The 14,179-nt window shown below is 35.5% G+C and overlaps 1 protein-coding gene across 50 annotated transcripts in view; it reads right to left on the bottom strand.

The window, feature by feature from the left end:
• The window catches only part of TRDN (triadin), a 408,839-nt gene that overhangs the window by 33,699 nt on the left and 360,961 nt on the right, over positions 1–14,179 (bottom strand). For 18 of the 50 annotated variants that reach the window (XR_014065593.1, XR_014065595.1, XM_081530502.1 and 15 more), the window contains 7 exons: positions 9,961–9,987; positions 9,488–9,517; positions 5,965–5,994; positions 4,739–4,765; positions 3,989–4,036; positions 2,183–2,230; positions 937–954 (listed from right to left, as the gene is read on the bottom strand). Coding sequence is in view for 41 of the 50 variants with exons in the window: in XM_081530502.1 (XP_081386628.1) it covers positions 937–954; positions 2,183–2,230; positions 3,989–4,036; positions 4,739–4,765; positions 5,965–5,994; positions 9,488–9,517; positions 9,961–9,987 (228 nt within the window). In the remaining 9 variants the exon portion in view is untranslated. The remainder of the gene's footprint in view (positions 1–936; positions 955–2,182; positions 2,231–3,988; positions 4,037–4,738; positions 4,766–5,964; positions 5,995–9,487; positions 9,518–9,960; positions 9,988–14,179) is intronic. The other 32 variants (XR_014065597.1, XR_014065596.1, XR_014065591.1 and 29 more) reach the window with 3 other exon arrangements.

The raw sequence follows: 14,179 nt of genomic DNA, 5'->3' as shown, positions 1-14,179 counted from the left end.
ATAATAGTACTTCAAAAGTATAATAAAGTAAAAATAATATAAACTATATATATTTTATATTGCATTCAAAATACATGCAATAAGTTCTAGGAGGTAAATACTTTCTATTTAGGCTCCACATATCTCCTGAATCACTAATATGACCTCTTAACTGTCCTAACCAAATCTATCTTTGGATCTTGTCAATTCATTCTTTATATATGATCCAGAGAACATTTGAGAGATATTCACTCATACCTTCATCTAAGCCTCTGTTTAACAAATATATATCATTCAAGAGCCAATATCACAATTCTGACACAACTTTGGACATATTTACTACTGTGACAATGGGCAAATATTCATGCTTTTATAAGACCATTGGTCACTTTTTTAACTCTCTACACCTGTAACATCTGTATCACTCCTGAGCAATGAAGTGGATGATCTTTAAAATCTATGCTCATAAGAAAATTCCATGGCTTTAATAAACAAGTGGCAAAATTTAATAATTCATAAAATTATGAAAAACAATAATACCAAAGATTACCTAACATAATTAATGCTGCTTAAAGCAAATAAATTAAAAATAGTATGTGGTTCATAATACCAAAAAGTGTATATTATTTAATTTTCTTTTGTTATTCATTACATATGTTTAAAAGATTGCCCATTTATTCTGGCTTCTTAGTGTTATTTATAGCTTGTATAGTCTCACCCTTTTAGTATTAGTAATACAATTTCCATAGATTTCTCCCAAACAATTATAGTGAATTATTAATTAGTAGTGACAGACAAAGATGTTAAATCAAAGCCATAGCAATAACAGTAATTTATCACCTACAAAAGTACTTTAGCTTTAGGCAAAACTAAAAATAATAATTGGGGAAAAATAAGCATATTGTAAAAGCTGAAATTGCCAAGTAATAGTTTTCAGATTTTATTTTCATCTCTTACTTGTTGGTTTGGGTTTGACTGTGGAGAATGAAAGAAAACAAATGACATATGATGAATACAAACTAGGGAAAAAATAATTCTTTGGCATCTGTATTTATTACTTCTTCATTTTAAGTTCTCCTTAAGATTACTTCATTCTCTCTGAACACTGTTATTTCACTGTCAGCAAATATGTTAATCACACTGCTTATTGAAAACTAAGATGCACAAACTTTTGTGTAAAATTTGAACCAATCTATATATTTGAGACACAAATACATTGGGCTAGTTTCTTCATAATCTCCAAATACCCATATAACTAAATGAGATACTCAAGGGGTCATATTAACACATTAGGGTGAAAATTAAACATGTTAACCAAAATTATGAGCTTAGGCAATGGTTGGGATACAGTACAATGGTCATATGAGGTAATGTGAAGATAGCCTTATGAGATTTCTTTCTAAAGAAATAATAGTTCACAATTTCTATAAATAATTAGTTTTCTCCTGAATTCTATTATATTTTCCTCTGAGGACTATACTTAAACCCTGATTATCATGATTATCTGTTAAAAGAAAGAAATTACTTCATAGTCCTTTTCCTTTGGAAAGATTTTTAGTAAGAAATAGGACTCTATTCATGGCCAAGTTAGTAGGATTTTCATTTTGGGACCAAATGGAGGAAATTCAGTCTTTCAAGATGTCAGCTGAGATGAAAACTTACTTTTGTTCATCCTTTTAGGACAGAACTCCAGAAGTGAAAGAGTGTATACATTTCTTTTTTTTTCTCTCACATTAAATGATGAGTTGATATTATATATTCTGTTGATCATTTTTCAAGGCAGATTTTAAAACATTATATAATCACATACAGTCTCTATGAAGTTCTCATGAATGAAAATTATTCCATCTCATACATGAACAGCAGACAGTTCCAGATTTTTGTGATTTTAAAATTGGAGAAAATGTGGTTTGAACGTGAGATTAAACACCTAATAGAACAGGATAATCAATGCATGATGCATAGCCTTCCTTGCAAATTATATGTAAGCTTAGGTCAATCACACTTTAAAAAAATAAAGTTATGTCACTAGTTTTTCACTGTTAATTTTTATTGAATATATCTCTCAGTTATTTACAAGAATCTAGAATCTTAGAACTTATGACACAAATAGCTCACACTCCAGTGAAGACGTGTGTGTGTGTGTACACCAACATAACACAAAACTGATACATAGCAGAAAAATTCGAAGCAGCTTATTTACCTGTTTTTTCTATCATGGTAGCTTTTACATGCTTGACAACTTTTTCATCTATGATAGGAAAAACATTAACACAAGTGGACATTTTAAATGCATCAGTTCAAAACAGTGACACATTTCAACCTTGATATTTTGTATTCTCTTTGAAATAACACCAATACTGAGACAACCTTAACTGTTTTCTCAATTAAACAAGTGATATCTTTTATTCAAATTGGATGGGAGCACAAAGAAAATCTGTCCAGCTGAAGATGTCCTTTGCAAGTTTCTTGCCACAAAATTTTTTCTAATTCAAATGGTTCCCTAACCCCTAATCAAAGTACACTTCATCCTTTGCCTTCACTGTATTTCACTGTACCTTTCTATTCAGGAGTACACACAAAACACATAATCCCTTTTCATTATTGAATAAGAATAGGAAGAAACAATTTTTTATCTTTCATGAGCAAGACACCTCCCTGAGAAGCCAGGCTAGCCTGAAAACCCAAGTTTTTATGTCACAAAGATGGGGAAGGGCAAAGGTGGTATATTTATGGGATGTCTTCTGTGCTGTAGATATAGTTAAAGAGATTTGGATCAAAGTAAAGGGATTAGAATAAAGATTCTATATAAAATTAAGCTTTTTAAGTATTCAGCAGTGGGAATTAATCGGTGAAATATCCTAATTGGAAAGTTTCACTTGGAAACAGAATTTAGAGTATGAACATAATCACTGAAATAAAAGATGTGGCTAGAGGGGAATGCCTTTGTTAGACACTCAGAGATGAAACTCTCTCCTGCTCTCAGGATTTCATCTCAAAAATGTGTGTCGTTTGGGACAATAAAGAAACAGGGTTTATTATTCATGATATTAGAAGGTTCTAAAAGTTGCTCCTAAAGTTTTGCTTATGTCAGTACAGACTGCTTTTCTTACCTCCCCACAATCAGGCTCTGCTTTCCTTATTTCTATTGGCTCAAATAGACTGAAAACAGATTTTCTAAAGTAAAATCTTAAAAATATAAGCAGAAGTTTCCTAAGATATGTTTGGAGAAGGTGCTTTTACCTTTTCAAAGATTCTGACCTAACCATATTCACAATGTCAGGTAGACAATTCAGCCTGGAATAAAGGACCATGTTCTACAGAACAACTGGGAATTGGTACAACCTTAAAATTAAATTCATATTTAATGGGTTAAATTAAAATTTAAATAAAGTTTCTATTCTTAAATAAAAACTAATGATTAAACTAGTCTTGGTAACTTTTCTATTTCTTTTTGTGAGCAGAACCCATTGGCTTACCTCCACTTTCTGTAAAGTGTAGAACTAGGAATAAGAAGAAAGGAAGGGAGGCAAAAATGAAGGAAAAAAGGAAGAAGGATGAGAAGCAGGAGGAAACTGCTTTCTTTTTTATTTCCTTTTCTTGAGATTTTTGGAATTGAAGATGGTCACGTTTGAATGGGCCATTCTGAATTACAAGTTTTCTAGGGATGTCTTGCCCCAAACAGAACAAAGCAAAACAAAATATAGAGCCCATTCAACTGGATGGGCATTCAGCATTCAACTGAATGCTGACAAAAATGGTCTTTGTGCTAAGCTAAGTTTCTGACAGGAAAAGATCATGAGCTATCTAGTTATATCTGGCAGGCCAAGTTCTCAGCACAAAAAAGAAACCAAAACAAAACACTGTGAAGATGACTAAAATTAGAAGCTGAGTGACTTAACACATGAATCTTCCCTAATAACTTTAGATTTGACTCTAAGCTCATCATCCTGCTAAAATTAGAACACTGGGAGACAATTTGTTACTACAAATACCACCTGCAAAATACCTGGTTTACCAGGAGAAATAGCCTTTTCTGGTTTCACTGTGTCTTGTTCTGAAAATAACAAAAAGAAAATATTTTTGGATGTGTGTGTTAGTCACTCAGTCATGACTAACAGTTGTACTCTTTACAACCCCGTGGACTGCAGCCCACCAGGTTCCCCTGTCCATGGAATTTTCCAGGCAGGAATACGGGAGTGGGTTGCCATTCCCTTCTCCAGAGGATCTTCCTGACCTAGGACTCGAACCCAGGTCTCCCACATGCAGGCAGATTCGTTTCCAGCTGAGCCATAAGGGGAGTCCAAGAATACTGGAGTGGGTAGCCTATCCCTTCTCCAGGGGAACTTCCTGATCCAGGAATCAAACTGGGGTCTCCTGCATTGCAGAAGGATTCTTTACCACCTGAGCTACCAGGGAAGTCCTTTGGATATTTAGAAGCTTTATAAATTAACATATGGTGAATTTTCTCTGTGACATGGTCCAGTGATTGATAGATTTGAACAAACGTGCCCATGGAGAAGAATTGTGCCTCAATTTTCATGTCATCCTAGTTTAGATAAAAAAAACTTTAAGGTTTTGGTTGAATGAAAACAATATACCCAGATTTCTTATTTACATTTAAGCACCTATAATTTCCAAAACATAGGCCCTAATAAAGCACAAATACTGAGGCATATATTGCGTCTATATTACTAAAATACTTAATTTTTTTGTTAAAATTCTATATTCGCTTTATAGATAAAATAAAGATACATACTGTGTATTTGAGCTTTTTCAGATGAAGCTAAAACATAAACATTTATAATATAAAAAATCAATTAATTTTGCCTGCAAAATTGTAGTATTTATAATAATAAATGAAAATTCTAAATAGTACTAGACCTAAACAGAAGTTTTAAATGATATTGGTTTTCTGATTTTAAAAAAAAAAGAGGTAAAATGCAAAATGTTTATATCGGGTAACACATACTCATCTGCAGCCAATAAATATACTCAGGAAAATAAATCATAAGACAGTAGTTTGGCATTTTTAAACCTTGGTACATTAAAAAGATATATTTTTATAAGAGTAACTAGATTCAAGTTTATGATCAGTTGTCAAGTAAGCTCTGGTGAGAATTAAAGGAAAAATATAGTATTGTACATATACATCTAGACTTGGATTGTTGAGTTTGTTGTTATTAAAGAATCCTGCTACATATTTTTTTTATAATGAAGAAATAGCATCCATACAGCTTGAGTGTTTTTTTGTTTGTTTTTGTTTTGACTTGCCTCAGGTGAGTAGCTAGATGGTACCAGAGCTAGGACTTACACACACTAAATAGCAATGTAAACTTGGAAAGATTGCTCTGATTTAGGTCAATGTTGCCTCTTGATAAAATCATTGTTAGTCTGGGACAATCTCTTAGTGAGATTACCTAGGGTTTTGAATAGACCAAACATGGGCACAATTCTAGCTTCAACGTTTATTAACTTGAAAATCTTGAGAAAATAACTTTCTAAACTTTGTCTATTGAACTGTTTCCACAGATACTAAATATGGGTAATAACTCTCATGTTACATGCCTCTCACAGTGAAATGATGAAAACTGAATCTTACACTACTCCTTAGCTCATAGCAGATGCTTGATAAGTTCTTGTTCTCTTTCAAGTCCCGGTAGTCTATGATTTTGCAACTCCGGTGTGTTATCAGAAATAAAATCACAAATTAATATGACTAACACTAGACTTTGAAGAACTCTAAGAAATGTCTCTTGAAACCTGGAGTCTCTGCTGACATTCATTTAAAGCCATATTCCAGATATTTTGCCTATGGAATATTCCCATTCTCACCTAATCCAGTGCTGTAAAAACATATGGAATAATGGAGTAGGGAAAACAGTGAGGATGTGGAAGACTGTGTAAATCCCCACTGGTGTCATTTTAGTTCTAAAATAACAGCTACATTAGCTCTGTATCTATTTAAGAATAAAATATTGTTACCTGGTTTTGCTTCCTTTTTAACTTGTGACTCTGAAGGGAAAACAAAAGACAGAAATTTTAAAATCTGAAAAAAAATAAACTAGAGCACAAATTCATTTTTGGACACTATTTTATTTCATTTACCATAATTTGAAAAAGCAGAATTTTAGTAAAACTTATCTTAATTTCCTACTGGCCTGCCAGTACTGGACTATTAAATACACAGTAGTTAAAATCATGCCATGTACTAGTGTGTCATTAAGTTGTTGCTACTGCTAATGGATTTCAACTTGAATTTTCTGTTTTCTTGAATATTGTTGTAGAGAATAGCCCCAATGTCAACATAAGATAAATGACTTGATGATAGGACTTGAAAGAATATTTTTTGAAATATATCTAGTTGTGATTCAGAAATTTAGACAATGTTATGACTTGAATTATATGCTTGTTTTCCAGTCTCTCAGTCATGTCTGACTCTGCAACCTCATGGACTGCTACATGCCAGGTTTCCCTGTCCTTCACCATCTCCTGCAGTTTGCTTAAACTATGTGCTACACACACACACAAAATATGTTTAACTCCCATTTGTTGGGTAGAAGGTGGAGTTTGTAAGTGAAGGATATGGATCTTTAGTTTAGAGAACTTGAGTAGAGTGTGGAAAATACAGCGTGGATTCTCTTCATTGCTTATAATAAAATGAGAAAGAGAAGATATATTGAGGAGTAAACTGCTATGCAAAAGGAACCAGTACTTGGTGATTGAGAAAATGCTCACCCTGACTAGATAGTGCACCCTGGAGACAGGACCAAGGGTGTGGCTGGACAGAATCATGGATCCAATCCTCCACCTCAGCAGTAGGCAGAAATAGAGATATGGTGACCCAGGGAGATCTGTGGGGGACCCTCTTGTCCAATGACTTGGATCTTCAGGAACTGAACTCAAGATGAGTCATGTTTTTGAAAATTTTATGCAAACAAAAATAATGCTGGCCTGGACAGAAGTGGACAGAAACAGGATGAAATGAAAGAATATCAACTCTAACAGCCGAGTCATGATTCAAAGGCTGGGATGATGGGACTTCCTTGGGTAGAGAGGGCAGGACTGCCATCCCAGTGGGCCGAGAGGCCAGAGTCACCATCCCCTCCCACAGGTACAGAGAACACAGCACTGAATCAGAGAGGACATTTTCAGGCTTTGATACCTAATGGAATCTTCCCCGCTATGTTTTGGATTTACTTGGGACCTGTGACCCTTTTTCTTCCTTCCAATTTTTCCCGTTTGGAATGGGAATATATATTCTAATCAGTTTCACTTTTTTTTTTTTTGGAAACAGATGATATTTTTCTAGTTTCACAAGTGGAGAGGAATTTTATGAAAGAAGAATCATACCCTGAGTTTTACCCATACTGATTTAGATAAAGAGATATGAGACTTTGAATTGATAAAGTTTTGGACTTAAGTGATGCTAAAATTACTAGGACTCTTAGGAATGTTGAAATGGGGTGAATGTATTTTGCTACATGTGAAGGACATGAACTTCAGAAGCATCACAGGGTAGACCTTTGTAAGCTGACTTGTGTCACCCTAAAAGATGCAGGCCTAATCCCCAGTACCTCAGAAACAAAAAGTGAAAGTGTTGATTGCTTGATTGTGCCCAACTCTCTGTGACCCAATGGACTGTAGCCCATCAGGGTTCTCTGTCCATGGGTTTTCACAAGCAAGAATACTGGAGTGGGTAGCCATTGCTCATACCTGCTGACATCTTGATTTCAAACATCTAACATCCAGAACTGTAACAGAATAAATTTCTGTTGTTTTTAGCCATCTACCCTGTGGTATTTTATTATAGCAACCTCATAACAATAGACTAGTTCAAAATTGGGAAAGGAGTACGTTAAGGCTGTATATGGTCACCCTGTAGACACATCATGAGAAATACCAGGCTGGATGAATCACAAGCTAGAATCATAATTTCTGGGAGAAATATCAATATTCTTAGACATGCAGATAATACCACCCTAATGGCAGAAAGCAAAGAAGAACTAAAGAGCCTCCTGATGAAATTGAAAGAGGAGAGTGGAAAAAGCCGGCTTAAAACTCAACATTCAAAAAACTAAGATCATGGCATCTGGTCCCATCATTTCATGACAAATAGATGGGGAAACAATGGAAATTTTCTTGGGCTCCAAAATCACTGGAGATGGTGACTGTAGCCATGAAATTAAAAGATAAACTTGCTTCTTGGAAGAAAAGCTATGACAAATCTAGACAGCATATTAAAAAGCAGAGACATCACTTTGCTGACAAAGGTATGTATGTCAAAGCTAGGTTTTTCCAGTAGTCACATACAGATGAAAGAGCTGGACCATAAAGAAGGCTGATGCCAGACAATTGATGCTTTTGAACTGCGGTGCTGGAGAAGACTCTTGAGAGTCCCTTGGACAGCAAGGAGATCAAACTAGTCATTCCTAAAGGAAATCAACTGTGAATATTCATTGGCAGGACTGATGCTGAAGCTGAAACTTCAATACTTTAGCCACCTGATGCAAAGGGCCAACTCATTGGAAAAGACTGTGATGCTGGGAAAGATTGAGGGCAGGAGGAGAAGGGGGCAACAGAGGATGAGATGGTTGGATGGCATCATTGACTCAATGGACAGGAGTTTGAGCAAACTCCAGGAGATAGTGAAGGACAAGAAAGCCTGGTGTGCAGCAGTCCATTGGATTCCAAAGAGTCGGATATGACTTAGTGACTGAACAACAACATAATACTAATATGGTTGGGAGACATGAGTCAAAAGTTAACTGTTTTGAAAATCATTGCTGTGTTTTCTTTTAAATAGTGCCTGCTGCCTGCTATTGCCCTCAGAAATGTTCATCTGACTCAGGAGGCCCTCAAAATTAGAAGAGTAAGAGCAGCTGTTTCTTTGATAGGATGTCTGTGTCCTATAGCATCAGCAAAAAATAGTCTTTAGTCATTTGTTTCTTCTGAACTATATAAATTTCTCAGTGATTTGACTTTTGTAAATAGGGCTTTTTTCTAGGAAAAGGTAGTATATGTTATGCTTGTTTTATTTTAAAAAGTTGTTCAAGAATAAGATTTTAGTGTAATATTTGGACTCAGACAGAATATTTGCAAAAAGGGATGCTATTCATGGGGTTTTCCGGGAGGCTCAGCTGATAGAGAATCCGCCTGCAATGCAGGAGATCCTGGTTTGATTCCTGGGTTGGGAAGATCCCCTGGAGAAGGGATAGGCTACCTACTTCAGCATTCTTGGGCTTCTCTGATGGCTCAGACAGTAAAGCATTGAACCCAGGAAGGCCTGGGTTCAATCCCTGGGTTGGGAAGATCCCCTGTAGGAGGGCATGGCAATACCCTCTAATATCCCTGCCTGGAGAATCTCCATGGACAGAGGAGCCCGGCGGGCTACAGTCCATGGGGTCGCAAAGAGTCGGACATTACTGAGTGACTGAGCACGGCCCAGCACACACTATCATTATCAATATGGAGGGCAAGTATGAATCTACACATTAAATGTACATACCTGGCTTCTCTTGTTTTTTGACTTGTGGCTCTAAAAATGAGTTAACATTAGTAATTACGATTATATAAGATATTTATTTCCTATGCTCATGCATATTTCTTTTAGATATTATTTATTATTTTCTAATCATCAATACATATAATTTTCTTCTTATGATTGCAGCAGATTAATACACACACAAGTAAAGATTCTTAATTACCAACCACAATAAAAGTTATTTTGAGAAAATATTGGAAATGTGAACTAAGGTTTTTAATGAGAAGTTAATGAAAAGTATTAATTTGTTCATCCAGGGAATGAAGGATGAAGGAAAATTTCAGCATAGCAAATCTTAAGAAATACAAGATAATCAGCACATTATACACAAAATAGTTAAACCTTTGACTTTATGCAAAACACTCAACAATAGTATCAGAGGATGAATAAGGCATGCACTTAAGAGTTTTTTAATATTTGTCATGCACATAACATACGTGGAGACTTGGGCTTGACTTCTTTGCCTAGAAAAAGTTTAAAAATTATTGAAAATGGAGTCATTTCATTGCTATTGGATCAACATTGTGTATGATAGAATACCACATATTTGAAAATCAAACACTGTAGATCCCAACTATCTTTATTTATTGAAATTTTTATAGGATATGTACTTTAATGTCCAAGCCAAGTTACTAATTGAAAACTCATTTAAAATAACAGCAGTTCAGTTTTATGGCACCATCAAAAAGATACTTTTCTCACAAACTCTTGTATATAAAGTTAACTGTTTAATCTAATGTTAAGGTAGAATATATTATTTTATTTTGAGAAATTACTTTCAGCCTTTCATTACCCAAAATGAAAAATTCAAGACTGCTGTTTTCATTTCCATTAACATTATAAATAAGTTATTTGTTCCAGTATGATATATTTTGAAGTGACTGCTGCTGAATCTGAAATTCTTGATGATCTAAAGTATACTATATGAATTTATTGCATATTGGATTCTTAGTGTAAGGGTTCTCAAATTTTCTGTGAAAGTTCATATATATATATATTTTTTTACTTTGGAGCCATGTGATCTCTGTTGGAGATCTATGGAGATTTTTTTGGAGCCACAGAAGCAGCTACAAACACTATTAGATGAATAGAATGGCTATGTTCCAATAAAACTTTATTTACACAAGCTGGTAGCCAGCCTGCAGGACATTGTTTGCCAACATCTGTCGTATCCATAGTCAATTTTAACTTTCTCTCTTGTCTCAACAAAGATTTTAACAGCAAACAAAGCACCTTTGATTCTGAATTCCCGTATAAAAAGCATTCAATACCTTTCTGTCACTGCTCAACTAAACTTCTAAAAATGTCACCTTTACTTGCTTTTTCCATTTATTGACTCCCATTTAATTATTAATTCACTATCATCTAGCATCTATTCCCAATGTTATATTTAGTAGACATCTGTGGTCACCAATTGTCCTTACTTTCCAATATCAATGAACATATGTAATTATGTGGATCACTTTCTTCTTTCTAAATTTCTGTTCACTTGTCTTCTGGGAAGGAGGAACATAACATTTTCTACTATAGTAAGATAAACATTTATACCATTCTCTTCATTCTCAAAAGTGTCCTAGTGACTTTCCCTTCTAGCTAAGATAAAGGGACTTGATTCGTTTTTGTACTTGAAACTATAGGAAACAGAAGAAGATTATATACAATAAGGTTGGACAACAGACAATAAAGGGCAGTGACTCTTAAGTGATGAAAGACAAATGAAGTGTGCTCTATGATTATCCCAGCTTAGTGTCAGACTTTATTTTTTTGGGCTCCAAAATCACTGCAGATGGTGATTGCAGCCATGAAATTAAAAGATGCTTACTCCTTGGAAGGAAAGTTATGACCAACCTAGGTAGCATATTAAAAAGCAGAGACATTACTTTGCCAACAAAAGTCCATCTAGTCAAGGCTATGGTTTTTCCAGTGGTCATGTATGGATGTGAGAGTTGGACTATAAAGAAAGCTGAACGCCGAAGAATTAATGCTTTTGAACTATGGTGTTGGAGAAGACTCTTGAGAGTCCCTTGGACTGCAAGGAGATCCAACCAGTCCATCCTAAAGGAGATCAGTCCTGGGTGTTCATTGGAAGGACTGACGTTGAAGCTGAAACTCCAATACTTTGGCCACCTGATGCGAAGAGTTGACTCACTGGAAAAGACCCTGATGCTGGGAAGGATTGAGGGCAGGAGGAGAAGGGGACGATAAGAGGATGAGATGGCTGGATGGCATCACCAACTCGATGGACATGAGTTTGGGTTGACACCAGGAGTTGGTGATGGACAGGGAGGCCTGGTGTGCTGCAGTTCATGGGGTCGCAAAGAGTCGAACACAACTGAGTGACTGAACTGAACTGAACTGAATGCTGTGAGAGAGTTGCAGCCAGTTAGTGCAGGCATGGAGCGGATTTGGTGACATCTAGCTGGGAATCTTGTGAAACCAAGACATTGAGAGATCTGGGGTCAGAGTAATGTAAAGTGTTATTTACTGAGTCATGTCTGACTCTTTGTGACCCGGTGGACAGTAGCCCACCACAGTCTCTGCCCATAGAATTCTCCAAGCAAGAATAGTAGAGTGGGTAGCCATGCCCTTCTCCAGGGGAATCTTCCTGACCCAGGTCTCCTTGTTACAGGCAGATTCTTTGCTGTCTGAGCTACCAGGGAAGCACCAGAATAATGTAAAGTAGGAAGCTAAAGATACTAGAAAGAGACAGAAAAGAGATAAAGTCTGGGGAATTTATGGAAGGCTCCCTCAAGTCTTTAGCAAGTACTGACTAGGATATGCACGTAAGGGAACTACTCAAGGTAGAGAAAGAAATACAAATATTACTACTGCAGTCTATAGTTAAGTGTTGAAGTTGGGTAGTATCAGCCCATCAGCTTTGTTTGTTTTTTTTCAGTTTTGTTTTGGCGATTCTGGATTTTATTCTGATCCATGTAAGTGCAACCCACTTCATTACTCTTACCTGGAAAATCCCACGGAGAGAGGAGCCTGGTAGGCTACAGTCCATGGGGTTGCAGGGTTGACCGTGTCTGAGCGACTTCACTTTCACTTTATGTAAACTTTAGAATTAGTCAACATGCACAAAATAACTTGCTGAGATTTTAATGGAAATTGCACTGAATCTATAGATCAAGTTGGGAAGAACTGACATCTTGATACTGAATTATCTACTTTACATTTTATAAAGGGAATATCTCACATTTATGGAAACATTTTCATTTCTTGATTTTTTTCTATCAGAGTTTTCTTCCCTCCATTTTTTTTATTAGGGTTCAGCTATCTTTTCCTCAGAAAGCATTACCTGATATGGTTGCACAACTTTTCCTCTTTATGTGTTGACATTACGTTTTGGATATCATGATCATTGTTAAGCACAATGTACTGTCTAGAACATTCATCTTCCTTCTTCATCTGGCTAAATCCTATTGATTATTCAGAGCAGCTCTGGGGTCAGTGGTGAGACTGGCCACTCATTTGACTCTTCTCCTATGAGGATGCGCTGCCCAGGCTTGGGGAAGGGGAATGCAGGGAAGGTAGATCTATTTTTCCCATGCTCCTCAGTGTATCTTTACTTATTTCTTTGCTTCACTCAGGTGTTTTAATCCCTCACCCAGAATCCTTGGCTCTTGTGAAGTTATTTTCATACACAGATAGTTGTTTGGATTGAAGTTTCTTGAGAGGAAATGAACATTAGAAATTTCTGTATCACCACCTTGCTAATGTCAGTCCTAAATATTCTTTAGCTCTTTTACATTCCTACTTTCTTGATCGTATACATTCAGTTATGACTATATAATACCAGTTTAAAATCTGATGATACTTCACAGGCAAACACACTTGCAGATATATGAACAAATAAAACACATGTAAATGTCTGTTTATACATGGTCTAAGCCTATATATTTCCTAAGGTCCATATTTAGGCTGCAATAAACATAAGGACAAGTGTAGAATGATTTTTGGAGGAGAATTGCATTAAGGCAGTGGTTTTCAAACAGCAACACCACCTGGGAATTTCAAAATGTAAATTCTTAGTCCCATCCCTGACCTTCAGAGTCATAAGCTCTAGAGGTAGGCCAGCCCATCAGGTGTATCTTACACATGTTGAAGTTTGAGAACCATTGTTTGATAACCATGACTACATTTGTTAATAGCATTTATTTAACAAAAAACTAGGGTTATTTTTTTTTTTTACAATTCTGAATTACAGCTAATGGTGTATGTTATATTTCAGCAAACATAGTTAAATTAAAATCAGAGAAAGCCTTCAATCGACTGCAATATAAATGGATAAGCTAAAAAAAGAATATGCTTATGTTGATTATAGTGTGTCAACTTTTCAATGTAGATGACAGCAATATTCTACTCAGATGTTTGTGACTGAGATCTGGAAAGTGTGATGTGAGATCAAATTCATATAAAATGAGAATATTTTATTTTTACAAAGAAAACAAAATCATTGTAACTTTGATATTCTCATGGAAGTAGTAATTGACTCCACATTCACAGAATACATTTCAAATAGTAAGCAGCACTATAATAAGTATATACAGACATAAACATATCTGTTCATTTTACTTATGGAGATTTTAGTTTTTTCTGTTTCTATTGTAGCTTTTATATTTTCTATATTATCTAAATATATTGAATTGTATT

Source organism: Giraffa tippelskirchi, chromosome 9, assembly GCF_054371585.1.
Source record: "Giraffa tippelskirchi isolate mGirTip1 chromosome 9, T2T-mGirTip1v1.2.pri, whole genome shotgun sequence".
NCBI classification, from domain to species: Eukaryota; Metazoa; Chordata; class Mammalia; order Artiodactyla; family Giraffidae; genus Giraffa; species Giraffa tippelskirchi.
The sequence above is the reverse complement of the archived record's forward strand: the minus strand, read 5'-3'. Positions and strand labels throughout refer to the sequence as shown.